The sequence below is a fragment of the Curcuma longa genome, chromosome 10, assembly GCF_044706935.1.
Source record: "Curcuma longa cultivar G26 ecotype Majalengka, Jawa Barat chromosome 10, ITB_CL_G26_1.1, whole genome shotgun sequence".
Taxonomy (NCBI): Eukaryota; Viridiplantae; Streptophyta; class Magnoliopsida; order Zingiberales; family Zingiberaceae; genus Curcuma; species Curcuma longa.
Genome location: NC_133870.1, coordinates 6756644 through 6771522, shown reverse-complemented (window position 1 = coordinate 6771522; position 14879 = coordinate 6756644). Strand labels below are relative to the sequence as shown.

Here is a 14879-nt window from a genome sequence, read left to right as displayed (position 1 = left end):
CAAGGAGCCGACATGGAGTTTGAGAAACGGAAGGCGGCGGCCATGGTGGCGCTCGCGGCGCCGGGGCCAGACAAGTCGCCGAAGGGGGGAGTGGATGCTCCTATCGTTCCCCTCCTCGACTTCCTCAATAGCCACCCTTCCTACTTCACCACGAGCTCTTGCTCCGGCCGCATCTCCATTCTGGCCCACCGCCGCCGACCGTCTTCCTCCGACTCAGACGCGGTAGAAGATGGGAAGAAGGCTTATTCCAAGAAGAAGGCGGGTGGTGGAGGGTGGATGTTCGTCAGCCACGACCCCGCCGACCTGGAAGCCGTGGTCGACCTCCTTTTCGGGGAGCGTGCCAAGGCCATGGAGGGGGAGCTGGTGTTCCGGTTCGAGCCGCTCATTGTTGCTGTCGAGTGTCGTGATGTCGCCGCCGCTCAGGCGCTTGTCTCCACCGCTATTTCGTGTGGATTTAGGGAGTCGGGTGAGTTAGTGTATTTTCATTCTCTCTCACGAGCTGTTTGTTGGTGAACTGAGCTTAATTTTTTTTTTTTTATCAAATTGAAATCAAAGGACCAGCTTTATTGTGGTTTGTATGGGCAAAATGTCTCGGATCATCTGAAGCTGGATCAGTGCCTTTGACATATGCACTGTTATTTGCCTTCATGTTGTACAATAAGTCAATTACAAATGTTAATTGTATAGCATAATCGTCATATTTATACTTAAATTTGTTCTTAATCTTATCACAAAATTATCCAAGAATTTTTTTAAGGATACTTTGGTATAGGACTGAAGCTGTTTGAACTCCTTGTCAGCAGTCTACCTTAGAAATAACCACATTTTACTATAAATTTGATACAAATAAAGAGCATTTCCATGAGAGAGCAGCTGGCTCTTGGCAGTTTTAATTCACTTTGTTTAACGTATTTGATTTTGTTGATTGATTGAGTGAACTTTGAAAAAAAATGTTTTGACCAATTTAATTTAGATTTTTTTTTAAAAAAAAAGAATTTTTCATGCCAATTTTATCACTTTATGCAGGTATAACAAATACTCAAAAGCGTGTTATTGTTGCTATAAGATGTTCTATACGTATGGAGGTGCCACTGGGACAACTTGATCATTTGCTGGTCCCAGCTGAGTATGTTCAATACCTTGTGAATATTGCTAATGAGAAAATGGAGACAAATAGAAAACGAACAGAAAGTTTTCTCCATGTGCTGAAATACAAGGTGCGGTTACTATGGATTATTTTATATTTGAGAAACCTCAGAGATCAGTTGAACAGTATGTTTCCGTTGATGCCTAATATAAGCAAATTGTGTATCAATTTGTCCGGCATTATTTGTGCTAGATATCACTCTCAGAACATGATCATAAAGTGCCCATTTGTGTTCGAGGTGGCGATTTTGATCACTACTACTGCTTTTTCTTCAAGTTGAACATATTATTGGCTTGATCTTTCATTAACTTTCTGGCAACTTTACTACATTCTCCCAGAAGTGCATGTATGCATTTTTTTAACCAAAACTAGTGTTAACTTGATTTGCAGGGCCTTCCAGTATCACCTAAGGATATGCTAGATTATGGACATGGTTGCATTCAGAAGATTGGCAAAGATGATTCCTTTAAAGCCAAAACAAATGAGTTTTTTGCTGCTTCAAAACTAGATGGGAATAAAGCAGTAGAACCTCACCTGGATGATGGATATAGAAGTAACTCTGGGTGTTCTGAACAGTTTGAAGAGAGAGGTACTGATGCTTCTTGCAGTAAACTGTTAGAAGAATCAGTTTGTTCCCCTGAAGTTAAATCAGAAATAGGGCATTCTAAAATGATAGTTGAACACGAGACTGGTTCAAATATAGGTAAATTTGAAGAGCCTACTTGATTAGTTTGTAGATTTGTCTCTTTGTTACTGTCAGAGGATTAAATTAAATCATTAAGTTGGTCTGTTTCTAGGTTTGATTTCCATCACATATTACAATAATAGGCATTTTCTTATGCATTGTTATGCTCATATAAAATACACATCAGATATTTCCCTTTGTAGTATTATTTAGCAAGGCAACATTATAAAGTTGAAAGATGGATTTTATTTTTACATCTTCCCAATACAATTATAATCATGTTATTCGTATTGCTTATGTTTAGATTGCTTCCATTTTTCAAAATGAATCAAACAAAAACAGTACAGAAAATCTAAATTAATCAATTAACTTTATAATAAATTTGAGCCCAGGCCTATGAGTCTCGTTGCGCTCAACAAGGGTCCACTTCTAGTGTCGGGCCCAGATTGACGCATTTGCATCCAAGATGATCACAACCCAAATTGTGCTAAGCCAGGACATGGGTGGCCCCAACTTAGCCCATTTGATACCTATATATAAATTACACCTTTTCCATTATCAGTGTAATTTTTATGTTGTCTAACAAGACTATTATTATTGTCGCTATTGTCGTTATTATTATTATTATTCATATTAACTATTATTATTGTGATGGTTATTTTTTTGTCTGTGTAAGCAATGTTGTATAAACACTAGGCTGACACCTCTTGATTTATATAGGTTAAGCAAATTTTCCTCTTTGGGTCGCTTGTTATTATATTTGATTTTCTAATGTTTAATTGCATGCTGCTGCTGCAACATCATCTTTTCAAGTCTAAGTCACATGTGCAACTCTTGATCTCTATTACACGTGGATTTGTAGCTTGTAGGCCACCAACTGGCAGCAAAACGTGCAATGCTTGTTGCTGCAAATAATATTTTGCCCTAGTCTAGTACTCTAATTGTAGACAATCAAACAACTGCATGGTGAATTACTTACAACTCGTGAGTAACTGTGGAAATTTCCATCTATATCTATGGTTTATGCAAGTTGACAAAATGCAACATGAAGAGTTGATTGCCACAATATCAATAAAATTACCTATAAGTACAGAGACAATTTTATCAAGCTTAAGAAATTGTGGGTGTTTGTTCTTTCATCTTCTGATAATGACCCAGATCACTTGTTGCCTCACCAACTCATTGAATTAAACCATCTAATATTACATTTTCACCTTGATGATTATCTAGTTGTGTAATCCAACCTTTAATATAACTTTATGCCGCTTTCAGATGATTTAAAGCACACCACTGTTTCTGCATAGATTAAGTTACAATTTCTCAACAGACATATCAGGAACTTCCAGGTGCTCAATTTCTGTAGTTATGTTAAAGATTCTTGGTGAACCAAATGAAAAACTCTCCCTCTGGGGCCAATCAGCTTGCGTCCTAAGTAGTGGAGGAAAAGAACAAGTATTTGTATTTGGTGGTTTTGGAGGTTTGGGACGGCATTCACGGCAAAATTATTCACTTTTGCTTGATTCTCAATCTGGAATACTGACTGAAATTGAAGTTGCAAATTCACCATCTCCACGTATGGGCCATACAGCTTTACTTGTTGGGAGCTGTATTTTCGTTATTGGAGGAAGGGCTGGTCCTTTGGAGATTCTTAATGATGTTTGGATCCTGGAAACAACCAAAAATACTTGGTCGCTACTACAATGTAGCGGTCATTTCTTCAATCCAAGGTAACTTGATTCTCAGTGCCTAAATTCATTATGATATTGTTTACAATGTTTATATGCAGATGTCACTTACAGAGAATAATCTTCAATTGAATAGTTAACAATGTATTAATGTTAAAAATCTTTCATACTGCTTAAGCATCTGAACTTATTTTTAAAGCCTGTTTCCCTTTTTCACAGGAAAACTTTATTTAAAACTTGTTATCGTATTTGCATATAGAACTGTGTTTAAAATACTTTCTTGATAACATCTAATCTGCTTTCTCGAAGTTCAATGCACTATGAATAAATTTGGGATGCTGAATAACTAGCTATCTATGCTGCCATTTTCTAGTCTAGTAATAATTCAGGGGTCACACTTACTGATAACACTCTTTGTATGGCATCTATGTTGAACGGCAATTATCAAGGCAACTACATCCTTTTTGGAAATTTTCACACTAAAATACCTATGTTTAACTATCCCAAGAATCATGATTCATACTCATTCGATCCACTTATCAACATCTATGATAAATTCTAATACCCTAATTTTAGAAATTTTGTCTATACAAAATTGAATTTGATGTTGGGTTCATTATTGTCAGGATTCTATGAAATCATAAACAATTATTATTTTATTCAAATACTTGTGTTGCAGGCATCGCCACACAGCTACTGTTATAGACTCAAAAATATATATCTTTGGAGGGCTTTGTAATGAGGTAATATATTCGTCCATGAACATTCTAGATACTCAAACGTTGACATGGAGTGAAATTAGCAAATTGGGAGTGTGGCCTTGTGCTCGACATTCACATTCTATGGTGGCGATTGACACTCAATTGTTCATGTTTGGTGGTTATGATGGTCAGAAGGCACTAGGAGACCTCTATAGCTTTGATATCAAAACATTACAGTGGAAAACAGTGAAAACAACAGGAAGAGCTCCTTATCCTAGATTTTCACATTCCATGTTTGCATATAAAAATTATCTTGGAATTATTGGGGGATGTCCTGTTAGACAACAACATCAAGAGTTGAGCTTACTGAATTTGACTAACAGCGTTTGGGTGCATGTGACCATTGATTCTTTTTCTAGAGAACTTTGGGTTCGTATCTCTGCATGTCTAGTTAATGATGAACTTGTTATTATTGGTGGTGGAGCTTCGTGCTATGCATTTGGGACAAAGTTTAGTGAACCAATGAAAATAAATTTGCAGTTGTTAGAATCTATATGTGAATTTCCCCCTGAAGCAGGATACCAGCCCACTATTGATCATAATAATAACAAAAATAAAAAGGATTCAACATGCAACTATTATCTGCAGGGGACCTCATCAGATTTGGAACCAATGGATTTGTCTGACAAATTTTCTAAAGGAAATGGGAATTGTGCTGATTATAAAATCTATGTGCTACAAATCAAGAAAAGATATGCTAAATTTGCAAAGGATGTGACAAAGAAGTTTGGATTCTTAGATCTTTCAAGAAAAGTTTGCCCGAGTCCAGATGGCTGCTATATTCTTTTACCAATTACTAGTGACTTCTGCAGTTTACTTCTGGAAAAGCAACTCACACAAGAAATAGGAAGCGATGATCTTGATCATTTTTATCAGCATGATGAATCTCAAAGAAATGACCTTTCTATAAATGAGATTAGTGTTTCAAAAGCGTTGAATGTTTTGCTAGCTTGTGGAGTTTCTCTAGTAACTGATGATGTACCTTGCAACAAAAAATTGGGCAAATCGCCTCAAAAAATGATGAAAGAACTTGTATGCTCTTTGTTGACTCAAAAAGGAATGTCTTTGCAGCTGTTGCAGCAGTTACCAACAAGGTTTGATTTTCTACTCCGTATATCTTTTATTTTTTTATCAACAAAAAACTACATATCCTAGTTATATCACAGTGTAAGTCTGAAACATTTTTGGTTTAAAGGAATGGACTCAAGGAAACACCATTGTAAAAATATTTTGTTTCACTCAGGTGGGAGCATCTTGGAGACATTGTTGTGCTTCCAAAAAGTGCCTTTACGGATCATATATGGGATTCTATCAGGGAGGAGGTTTGGCCTCTGGTGGCTAAATCACTTAATGCTCAGCGATTAGCACGCCAAGTAAGTCAAGATATAATTAAAAAGACTCTTACCTTACCAAGTTTCTACTGTCAATTATTTTATCATTTTTCACTGTCATCTTAGTGCAAGCTTTAGATGGATATCAAATATCCTAATATGTGGATTACTTTGCAACTCATGCCATAGGAATTTCTCATAAAACTAATTTGGCCCTCAAATGTACAATTCCGTTTTAACGTGTAAAAATCCTAAGCCTCTTGGTGACAAATTTTCCAGGTTAGCATTTCTCAAATTTTTTAAGTTCCTACTAGATGAAAAATTAGAAGCTCTCTAAAGAAGGCATCCATGTCGATGTGACACTCATAAGAAAATTGTATTTTCTATGGTGATCATCAGTAAACCAGACTGTCAGAATGTTTTCCATAATTTCACTTCCATTGAATAATTAGCTCAAAACTAGGATTCTCAAAGAAGGTTACGTGATAGTTACTTATCAACTTATTCTTGTTAATTATTGCATTGCACCGAGCACTAGTGGATTTTGTGTGCTGAATGAATGGAATGTTACACAAGGAAAAAAAACTGAGAGTAGATTTCCCTTGTTACTTTGTTGTTTCTTATGCCACTTCATTGATATTATATCAGGGTCAAATTTCACCTACTGGAACCAGAGACAGCACATTAGAGTTACTTCTGGGAGACAATGGCTGGGTTACCCACCAAGAAAATGGAATTATCTACTCCTTTGATGCAACAAGATGCATGTTCTCCTCAGGAAATCTTTCTGAGAAGCGGCGTATGGGTGCACTAGACTGTGCAGATGAAGTCGTTGTGGATTTGTTTGCTGGAATTGGATATTTTGTGCTTCCATTTCTTGTTAAGTATGATCATTTCCTTCAGTTAGGAGATCTGCATTTGCTCAAACTAAAAGGATTTGACTGTTGTGTTTTTTTTCTTTGATTAATCATACAAGTCCTCTTGCAGGGCTAAGGCAAAACTGGTTTATGCTTGTGAATGGAATCCCCATGCTATAAAGGCCCTTCAGCACAACGTCCATGCAAATTCTGTTGCCAGCCAATGTATTATACTTGAAGGAGATAATCACATTACAGCACCTAAAGTATGTGTCAGTTCTTTTCCCACTTCAAGAGTTATAATTCATGTATCTTTAAAGGTGTACCATAGTCTTTAGGTGTCTCTATCTGATGTGTGAATGAATTTAATGAAACAGATGTCTAAGCTGAAAGAAGCACAGTTAATGTATCGTTGGCATTACAAGTTGTGTTTTCATAGCATGATTCTTGTTCTGTAAATCAGAGTGAAAACCCTGAAGTAGTTGAGATAAACTTAGTTTATTTTAGTTGTTTCGATCAAAGAACGTATATACTGATTGTTTAGCACCATTGCATACAAAATCATAGTTTATTGCTTCTTCCAGTAGCCAAGACAAATTTAGTTTCTTAGTTATTTCCTTGAAAGAATTTATTTGTCAGGTTGTTTGGCTCGATTACTTACAACATTATAGTGTATTTGTGTCTTTCTGCATACAATGTGTACATTAGTGACGGTTGCACATTCTCGCACCACACTGCTGCATATAGGGCAATTTACTGGAGGCAGCTTTTTCATGAAGACTCAACCTCATTTTCATCCCTCTGCACCTGCATACTATAATCATTGTAATTCCTTATTCTTTTGTGATTCCTATGTTTTACTTTGAAAGACATGCATTGATAGTTTTCTCTGATCTGATGTCTGTGTTTTCCTTAAATCTCATTCACTTCTAGTTTAGACATATTTACTTATGAGAAGGGGATTTACATACTTTATATTTTTAGAGAATTTATGACTTACAAATTCCATCAGGTAAGTTCCAGAGTTTGCGTTGTGTTATTTTGCTTGCCTATTGCATTGGGATAGAATTTATAACACATCTTAAAAGGTCTTCCATTGATTTTGGCTGTGGTAGGGGGTTGCTAATCGTGTTTGCCTCGGTCTCCTACCTTCAAGCGAGTGCAGCTGGGATGTCGCTGTAAGGGCTTTAAGGTAATGTGTATCTATCACCTCGACCTTGCTTTTGTCTATACAAACTAATATGGTTCTCAATCCTTAAGGAGCATATTGTTTGCGTTTTTTAAAAAAAAAATGCATCTTGTTCTTGAACAAGCATTAGCAGTTCTTTTAGCTGAGTCCTAGATCTTGTTATTATCCGCATAAATAATCTCATGTTGCAAGTGTTCTGATGTTTACAACAAATTATTTGTTTAGGCACGAAGGTGGCATCCTTCATGTGCATGGAAATGTCAAGGACTGTGAAGAGGATTCATGGTCGGACCATGTTGTCCAATCCATAAGCAGCATTGCCCAGGCTGAAGGTAAATATCATACTTGGAAACTACAATTCTATCTATATTTTGAGAGAACAAATAGTTAAAACAGGCCTTTGCTAATGAAGAATTCCGAGTTCAAGCCTCTCATTCAAAAACACCTAATCTAGGTGGGTAAACATAAAAAATTATGCCAAAATTCACCATCCAAGGTTAAGTTGAGTGCAACTCCAATACAAAATATTATTTATTAAGTTGTTTGATGAAAACTTAATAGATTGAAAATTTGCTAATTGCATTATTTTTTGTAATTTTCTATGGAGTACCATGACGATACAAGTAGCAATATATGCCAAACAAACTGAGTTGTATTTCGATTTTTCAGGTTTACTTTGGGATGTTTCAATCCAACACCTGGAGCGAGTCAAATGGTATGCGCCTCACATACGGCATCTTGTTGCTGATGTAAGATGCAAACAGTTGTGAACATGTAATTATTTCTGCTCTAGATATTTGCAAAAGATTTGGGAAAAAACAAATTGAAGTTTGTTTTTTATTTATTCAAATTTATGTATGATTCAAACAGTTGCTATTCTTTAAAAAAATAATGTTAAATCCGTAAGTCTTAACGGTCCCTGAAAATGGTCGGTTCAGTCGAAACCGTTATTCTCTAGACAAGCAGACAAGTAGCTTGTTAAGTTCAAGCATTGTTAAATAAAAAAATGATTCCCAGTAGCCACATCTCTGATTCGGTCTTACGGAAGTTTTCCACCGACCACTAGGGTAAATCGGGAAGCGCAAACGGTGGTCAATTCAGATGCACAGCATCCTTTGATTGCGTTTCCCATTTGGAGGAAAATTTCTATAAATACGTTGTAGTTGAGGATCGAACCGTGGATGACAAACCGTTACTATTCAAACATTGTTAAATTAAAGAGAGAACAGGCTAAGAGTTTAGTTATTTCAGCCAAGTTATTTAATAATTATTGTCGTGATGTTAGTTTAAATATTTAAGACAATTTAAAAGGATCTGGTTTATCATCACATTCCAGAATTCATAGAAATTATCCATCCCTCTTCTATTGACTCTGCTGAGCTGCTTCTCATTTGTTGATTCTATCTTCCTGTTCGGTGTCTATGGTAAGACAGGCAATCTATAAAGGAAGCTGGTCTGGCCCTACTTGTGTCGTACTAGGTTACGAGGGAGAGTGGTGTGTGCTTGTGTGTGAGAGAGAGAGAGAGATGGCTTGGAGCGCGGCGTTCTCGAGGTCTATGGGAGTGCCGGCGATCGACCTCCGCGCGTTGCCAGCTCGGAGTCGGACGCCGATCTCCGTAGGGATCTGCTTCGCCTCGGTCGCTGCCTCGCATCTGTGGTCGTCTCGCTCGTCCAAACCCTTCTTCGCCACTATATCCGCTGCCGCCGCCTCCTCCAGTGGTAAAGAGCGCAACCATCTCGTTGATCCATTTTCGTCACCTATTTTTCAGTCCGAACACTGAATTAGTTTTCCTTTTTTGGCCATGCATGTTCGTCTTGTTTTGCCTTGTTCATCGGGTTTTAGATTTTGATTTTGTTGTTTCGGCTAGAATAGATAAATCTTAACTTAGTGGATGTCGATTTAGGCTATGATGCTTCCGAGCAAATTTGCCGTTTTGCTTAAATGCTCAGAATGGAAACGGCATTTTTAAACATGATCGTTGTATTGTTTTTCTCTCGTTATTGACTACCTACTGTTGATTTCGATTAACATTTGGCAGAAACTGCATCTTTACAAAGGGTGAAACGCGCAAAGATTGTTTCAAATGTTAAAAATGTAAACAAACATAGTAATCATTTTGATGTCTGAAAATAAACGTCAGGGATCTCCTTCCTTCTCAGCTCTGGTGAATAATTGTGAAAGAGGGCATCATCCGCAAAACCCCCAATACTAGGGGTTTCAGTTAACTATTTTGATAATTTCAACCTAAAAGTTAAAACTAGTTCTGAGAAGCTTCTCTTTCTTCGTAGTGTTCAACAACGTATCCATATAATGCCAGATGCATTTATTCAGTGAAACAATCTGATATGCAGTAAGTTCTGTCAATATTTTGTTTTGGTGGTCATGCTGTGATCTGCTTGCATGCTATCGACTGCTTTTTTGTTAATTCAATACTTTCTTTCTCCTTTCAAAAATCAGCAATTCTGTATGAATCTGACATGATTAATCTGCAAAATGTTTTATTTTTGGCAAATGATTCTTTGATGTAATAAGGGCGACATACTTTTCATTAGTTATCAAGGAGGCAGTTCAGACAGAAAATGCGCCAGCAGCTTTAGGGCCATATTCTCAGGCTATTAAAGCCAACAACCTTGTCTTTGTTTCTGGTGTTCTGGGTCTTGTTCCAGAGGTCTGCTATATTACCCTTTACCACACTGTTTCATTTATGAATAATGTCCCTTCTATACTTCTCACATTCAGCAAATGTTGAACTTTTATACAGACAGGAAAATTTGTCTCAGACAATATCGAGGAACAAACTGAGCAGGTATTTTACATATGCTGAATCAAAGTTTTGGTGTTTAATAGCTGTGAACTTCTATTAAATAGAGAAAACAGCTAGCGTCTTATGTACATTGGTGGAATATCCTACTACTATGATAATCAAGTAATATATGTTATTTAATAGATCCAGATGGTTGTTTTCTCCATGTAGGGAGACATAGGTTCAGAAGATACACTACATTTTACTAGCTTTTGGTGAACATATCAAAATAGATCAAAATTTTGGTGAACATTTTACACCAGATAAATGCTTTAAGTGTTGCACATAACAAGTTATCTAGGAGCAAACTATGTATACCTCTAGTGCGTTAATGAATATATGCTTCTTGCTAGTTTAGTTTTTATCTTTCTTTTTTTCCCCTAACGTGATTCACTAGTATTCTGTGCTAGATTGTGTCTTTCCCCCATGAATTTTGTGACAGTAAAACCTTCTAAACATGATCACTCAAACAATTCTACAGCACGTAGAAAGATTGACCACTTAAAACTGTTAAGACTTTCATTTGAAATCTGGTATATTTCAGCAACCTTAAAACGTCATTATTGATTGGTAATTTTTGTGCAAAAGTCTGAAAGTTTACTGAGCTCTTAGCATGTTTAATAGTATGGCATTTCAGATTACGAGAGCATTTAATGAGAGAAATAAAAAGGCATATAATATAACTTCTCAATATCATTTTTTTCATGGTCCATAGTAGTGAGACTTTGGCATGACAAACAAGGATATAGAAGACTAGAGGCAATATATGGTATATGTGAATTCTTCCTTCATTTCAACTGCAAAATGTCTTTCTATTATTGTTTCTACCTTGGGATCATAGGACTTTAACCCATATTCCATACCTGGTAGTAAGTCGTGGATCTTTATAACTTAGTTTTTTCCTGTTAATTGAAAAAAAAACTCATGGCATTTGTTTGCCCTTTGTGATAATCAATTTTTTATTTCTTTCACTAGTTTTAATTTATCTGATATCTATGAATATAAACTCATTGAGTTCCAGTTTTATGATTGCTTTTGTGGCACTACTGTAAACATTTCATCTCAGAACTGATATGCTCAACTGGCTATTAAATTCAGGTCCTCAAGAACATGGGAGAAATTCTGAAAGCAAGCGGTGCCACCTATGCCTCTGTTGTCAAGACAACAATCATGTAGCAATTATATTCTTTTATCAACTTCAATTCTGAAACTTCACTAATATAATATAATGATCTAATGATTTGTGTATATGCAGGTTAGCAGATCTACAAGATTTCAAGAAAGTGAATGAGATATATGCAAAATGTGAGTTTTTGACAACTTTTTTTTTTCCTGTTATGGATGTAGTTTCTTCAAACTCAATGAATTTAGTTAGGACTGCTGATCATTTTGACCCATGTCCAACTGGATTATGGACTTCTGCCACAAACCCTTCTGCTGATAATCATGTGGAGTTTATGCTACTTGTGTAATCGAAGTAACTGGATCCTGATTCTGAATATTCCATGTGATACAATAATTTGGCATTTAGCATTTTCATTCTGACTATTCCTTTCTTTATATGTTAGTTTCCATATCATTGGATAAAATCCTCTACTTAACAATTCCAAGAGAGATGTCATTTTCCATTTCATAGATAATTGTAGTGCAATTTGTGTCATGGCCCACTTAAATGAGTGAAGTTAACCAATTAACTTGGTTGCTCCAATCGCTGACCAAAATGCATAAACTGCACTACCCTAAGTTGATAGTAGCTCACTCAACTTATAAAGTTTCTTTAGTTGTGTACAACCCATGTGGAATAACTGTATTTCTGAACATTTTATCTGGTATGATTAATATTTTGTATCTGGTGTCAAGGCAAGGGTGCCTTTGTATGTTATGGTCTTTCTTATCCAGATTGTGGATATTGATTTTCTTCCTTAATTTTGTTCTTTTGTTGCAGATTTCCCATCTCCTGCACCGGCGCGTTCCACTTACCAAGTAGCAGCATTGCCAATGAACGCTAGGATTGAGATCGAGTGTATTGCTGCACTCTAATGCTGCTTCAAAATTATGCCTTTTTCACATAGCTGATATTCTAGGATAAGAAGTACCAGCTTTTCCCTTGCGACTTTGCTAAATGGATTATCACCCAAATAAGAGGTGTTCAACGTACTTTTCTCCGATACAATCAAACTTCTAATTTCAATTCATCCAGTAAATCTAATCAATTCCTCGTGTACCTTTCTACAATTCTGCAGTAGAGTAGCTTCAAAAGCATAATATCTATGTTCGCTACGAATTTATTTGTTAATCTGTTGACCATGACTGATATGAGTATCGAGCAAAACCCACATACCCGGAAGGTCATATTTACTTTAGTTTAACATATCATTTTTGCTTCTTATATTTGGTGTGTTTGCTGACTTGACCTCTTCCTTCACCCTTTGAAGAGGATAAACCAATCACTGAATGGATAACGAGAGAATCACTGTAGGTTGAAGTCAGTGCTTGGATTCTTACCTAACTTAGAGGAGCCTTATTTGAAGAATTCAAGCAATTAGGTGAGCATTAGCTTCCTGATACTTTCTAATGAAAACAAAGTGACCAGGCATGATTGGACTCCTTCCTAATGCTACTTCCATTTAGTCTTAGATTTTATCAAAATTGTCATGCAGAATCCAGTCAGATCAGAATTCTACAAGTGGAATTATGATGTCAGTACTCAGTAAATAATATCATCAATAAATTAGTTTCTGCTGTTTAATTTTACTCACAATATTCGAATAATCTATTTTATTTTATTTTTGATCTTTTCCCCATGTGTCAGTATTATATTCTTATCAATTATATTCAAGTCCACGTGCACTGCACGTGACAGGGTGGGCCTGACCGAACCGACAAGATTCCCCACAACACATCCCCGTTCACACCAGCCGTTCCTCCGGTCCACCCGCTAGATTCCCTTCGCCCCGCGTTCACACGCTGTCTTCCTCCATTCGCCGGGCCCTGCGCTGATCTGGCACTCTCCCACGCCCTCCACGTGTCGCTTCGACCGATTCCTCGACGTGCATCTCCTACCTCCCGATTAGGTTTGACCTCTTCCGGTGTCGCTGCCGCCGTCGCACTCGATTCGTTCACCTTCTCCCGGCGCCTATAAATCCACCCTGCTCCATTGTTCTTATCCCTTCAACCGACAATTCTATTCCATTCAATTCGATCCAATCCCAAAACAAAGAAGAAAAAAAAGGAAGCAGAATCCGAAAGAAATCACCAATTCCAAGACGCGAGATGGGCAACTGTATCGTCCTGCAGGAGCCGGTGACATGGGTCGATGACGACGACGGCGACTGGGGATTCACCGAGAGCAAGCTCCCGGCGAAGCTCCAAGAGCAGGAGGAGGCCGCGACAAGGAATACGAAGAAGAAGGTCGAAGGCTCGACGGAGATCACGGTCAGGATCAGCAAGAAACAGCTGGAGGAGCTTCTCCGGCAGGTGGACGCGCAGGGGATGCCTCTGCTCCAAGTCCTCAGCAGCCTCGTCGGCGAGCCGACCGGGAGACTGGAAGAAGAGCAGGAGAGGCATTGGAGGCCGAAGCTACGCACCATACCGGAAGTAGCAGAGTTAGCATACTGAGATCATGTTCTTTTGTTCTTCCATTTGTCCATTCTTTCAGAGATGCTGTAAAGATGAGCAGATTAGGTGATGTACGTTAATTAGGAGAAGAAATAGTGGCCAGTTCTTCTCCCTCAATCACAACCTTCACATATTACACAGTTTGCTCTGTAAATCCTTTTCAAACGCATGGATGCTTCCATCACAGACAGCATCAGTACTTCTGCCAACTTCTTCAGATGATTGCTCCATGAATCAATACTTTATCCCACTCAGTGAATCTTCAGTGAAGGCATATTTCAACGAGTGCTGTTCTACAATTATAGTTCATATATACATTGTCGTTGACTTCGTGTAAACTACAAAAGAACATGATTGCATATGTGGTCCATCTAATCCTCTTTTTTCTTTTCCTTTTGATAATTGCATCACTGATCACTCCAGTTGCATAATATACATTTTTAATAATTTACTCTTGGTTTGGTGATCGCTTCTCTCTCTCTAGTCTCTATATATGGCTGGTTCCATGAGTCTGTTCTCCATTCAGAATTCTCATTCCTTCTGCAACTCTGTTTCCCTCATCGATGGGTGGCTTGAGGACTCATTTTCCTTACGCGAAACTCGACAAGGAGGACCCTGAGGAAATGCGGCGCCTGAAAGCGAGGTTTCTGATACACAAGATATTGGAGGAAGCTGGGACACAGCAGAGGAGATTATACTCTTCGAGGATGAGGGCGTTCAGAATGAAGAGAAAGATTGGGGTGAGACTGAGAAGGCTGAGAGTTGCCGTAGCCAAAACTAGACAGTTCCTGTGCTACCAGAT

General features: G+C 37.7%; 3 protein-coding genes across 3 annotated transcripts; all 3 read left to right on the top strand.

Moving 5' to 3' along the window:
• The first annotated feature begins 12 nt into the window (after window positions 1-12).
• Window positions 13-8528, top strand: LOC141836240 (tRNA wybutosine-synthesizing protein 2/3/4). Its single transcript, XM_074723680.1, has 11 exons — window positions 13-466; window positions 1027-1217; window positions 1538-1850; window positions 3160-3559; window positions 4197-5372; window positions 5522-5651; window positions 6258-6493; window positions 6597-6732; window positions 7582-7658; window positions 7881-7987; window positions 8325-8528. The coding sequence occupies exons 1-11, from the start codon at window positions 13-15 to the stop codon at window positions 8423-8425; spliced, it is 3321 nt and encodes a 1106-aa protein (XP_074579781.1). The 3' UTR covers window positions 8426-8528.
• A 634-nt stretch (window positions 8529-9162) lies between these two features.
• Window positions 9163-12672, top strand: LOC141836379 (reactive Intermediate Deaminase A, chloroplastic). The gene is made up of 6 exons (XM_074723851.1): window positions 9163-9374; window positions 10209-10324; window positions 10418-10462; window positions 11558-11631; window positions 11715-11764; window positions 12405-12672. The coding sequence occupies exons 1-6, from the start codon at window positions 9182-9184 to the stop codon at window positions 12497-12499; spliced, it is 573 nt and encodes a 190-aa protein (XP_074579952.1). The 5' UTR covers window positions 9163-9181; the 3' UTR covers window positions 12500-12672.
• An 882-nt stretch (window positions 12673-13554) lies between these two features.
• LOC141836423 (uncharacterized) lies at window positions 13555-14469 on the top strand. Its single transcript, XM_074723911.1, has one exon. It carries the CDS (start codon window positions 13733-13735, stop codon window positions 14075-14077), a length of 345 nt encoding a protein of 114 aa, XP_074580012.1. The 5' UTR covers window positions 13555-13732; the 3' UTR covers window positions 14078-14469.
• Window positions 14470-14879: the final 410 nt, after the last annotated feature.

Bases quoted from the DNA above. Each gene is read 5' to 3' on its own strand.
- LOC141836379 (XM_074723851.1), top strand. From the start codon at position 9,182: ATGGCTTGGAGCGCGGCGTTCTCGAGGTCTATGGGAGTGCCGGCGATC. The intron at 10,463-11,557 runs GTATTTTACATA...TATTAAATTCAG, and splicing joins TCGAGGAACAAACTGAGCAG to GTCCTCAAGAACATGGGAGA. The intron at 11,632-11,714 runs GTAGCAATTATA...GTGTATATGCAG, and splicing joins GTTGTCAAGACAACAATCAT to GTTAGCAGATCTACAAGATT.
- LOC141836240 (XM_074723680.1), top strand. From the start codon at position 13: ATGGAGTTTGAGAAACGGAAGGCGGCGGCCATGGTGGCGCTCGCGGCG. The intron at 467-1,026 runs GTGAGTTAGTGT...CACTTTATGCAG, and splicing joins GTGTGGATTTAGGGAGTCGG to GTATAACAAATACTCAAAAG. The intron at 3,560-4,196 runs GTAACTTGATTC...CTTGTGTTGCAG, and splicing joins GGTCATTTCTTCAATCCAAG to GCATCGCCACACAGCTACTG.
- LOC141836423 (XM_074723911.1), top strand. From the start codon at position 13,733: ATGGGCAACTGTATCGTCCTGCAGGAGCCGGTGACATGGGTCGATGAC.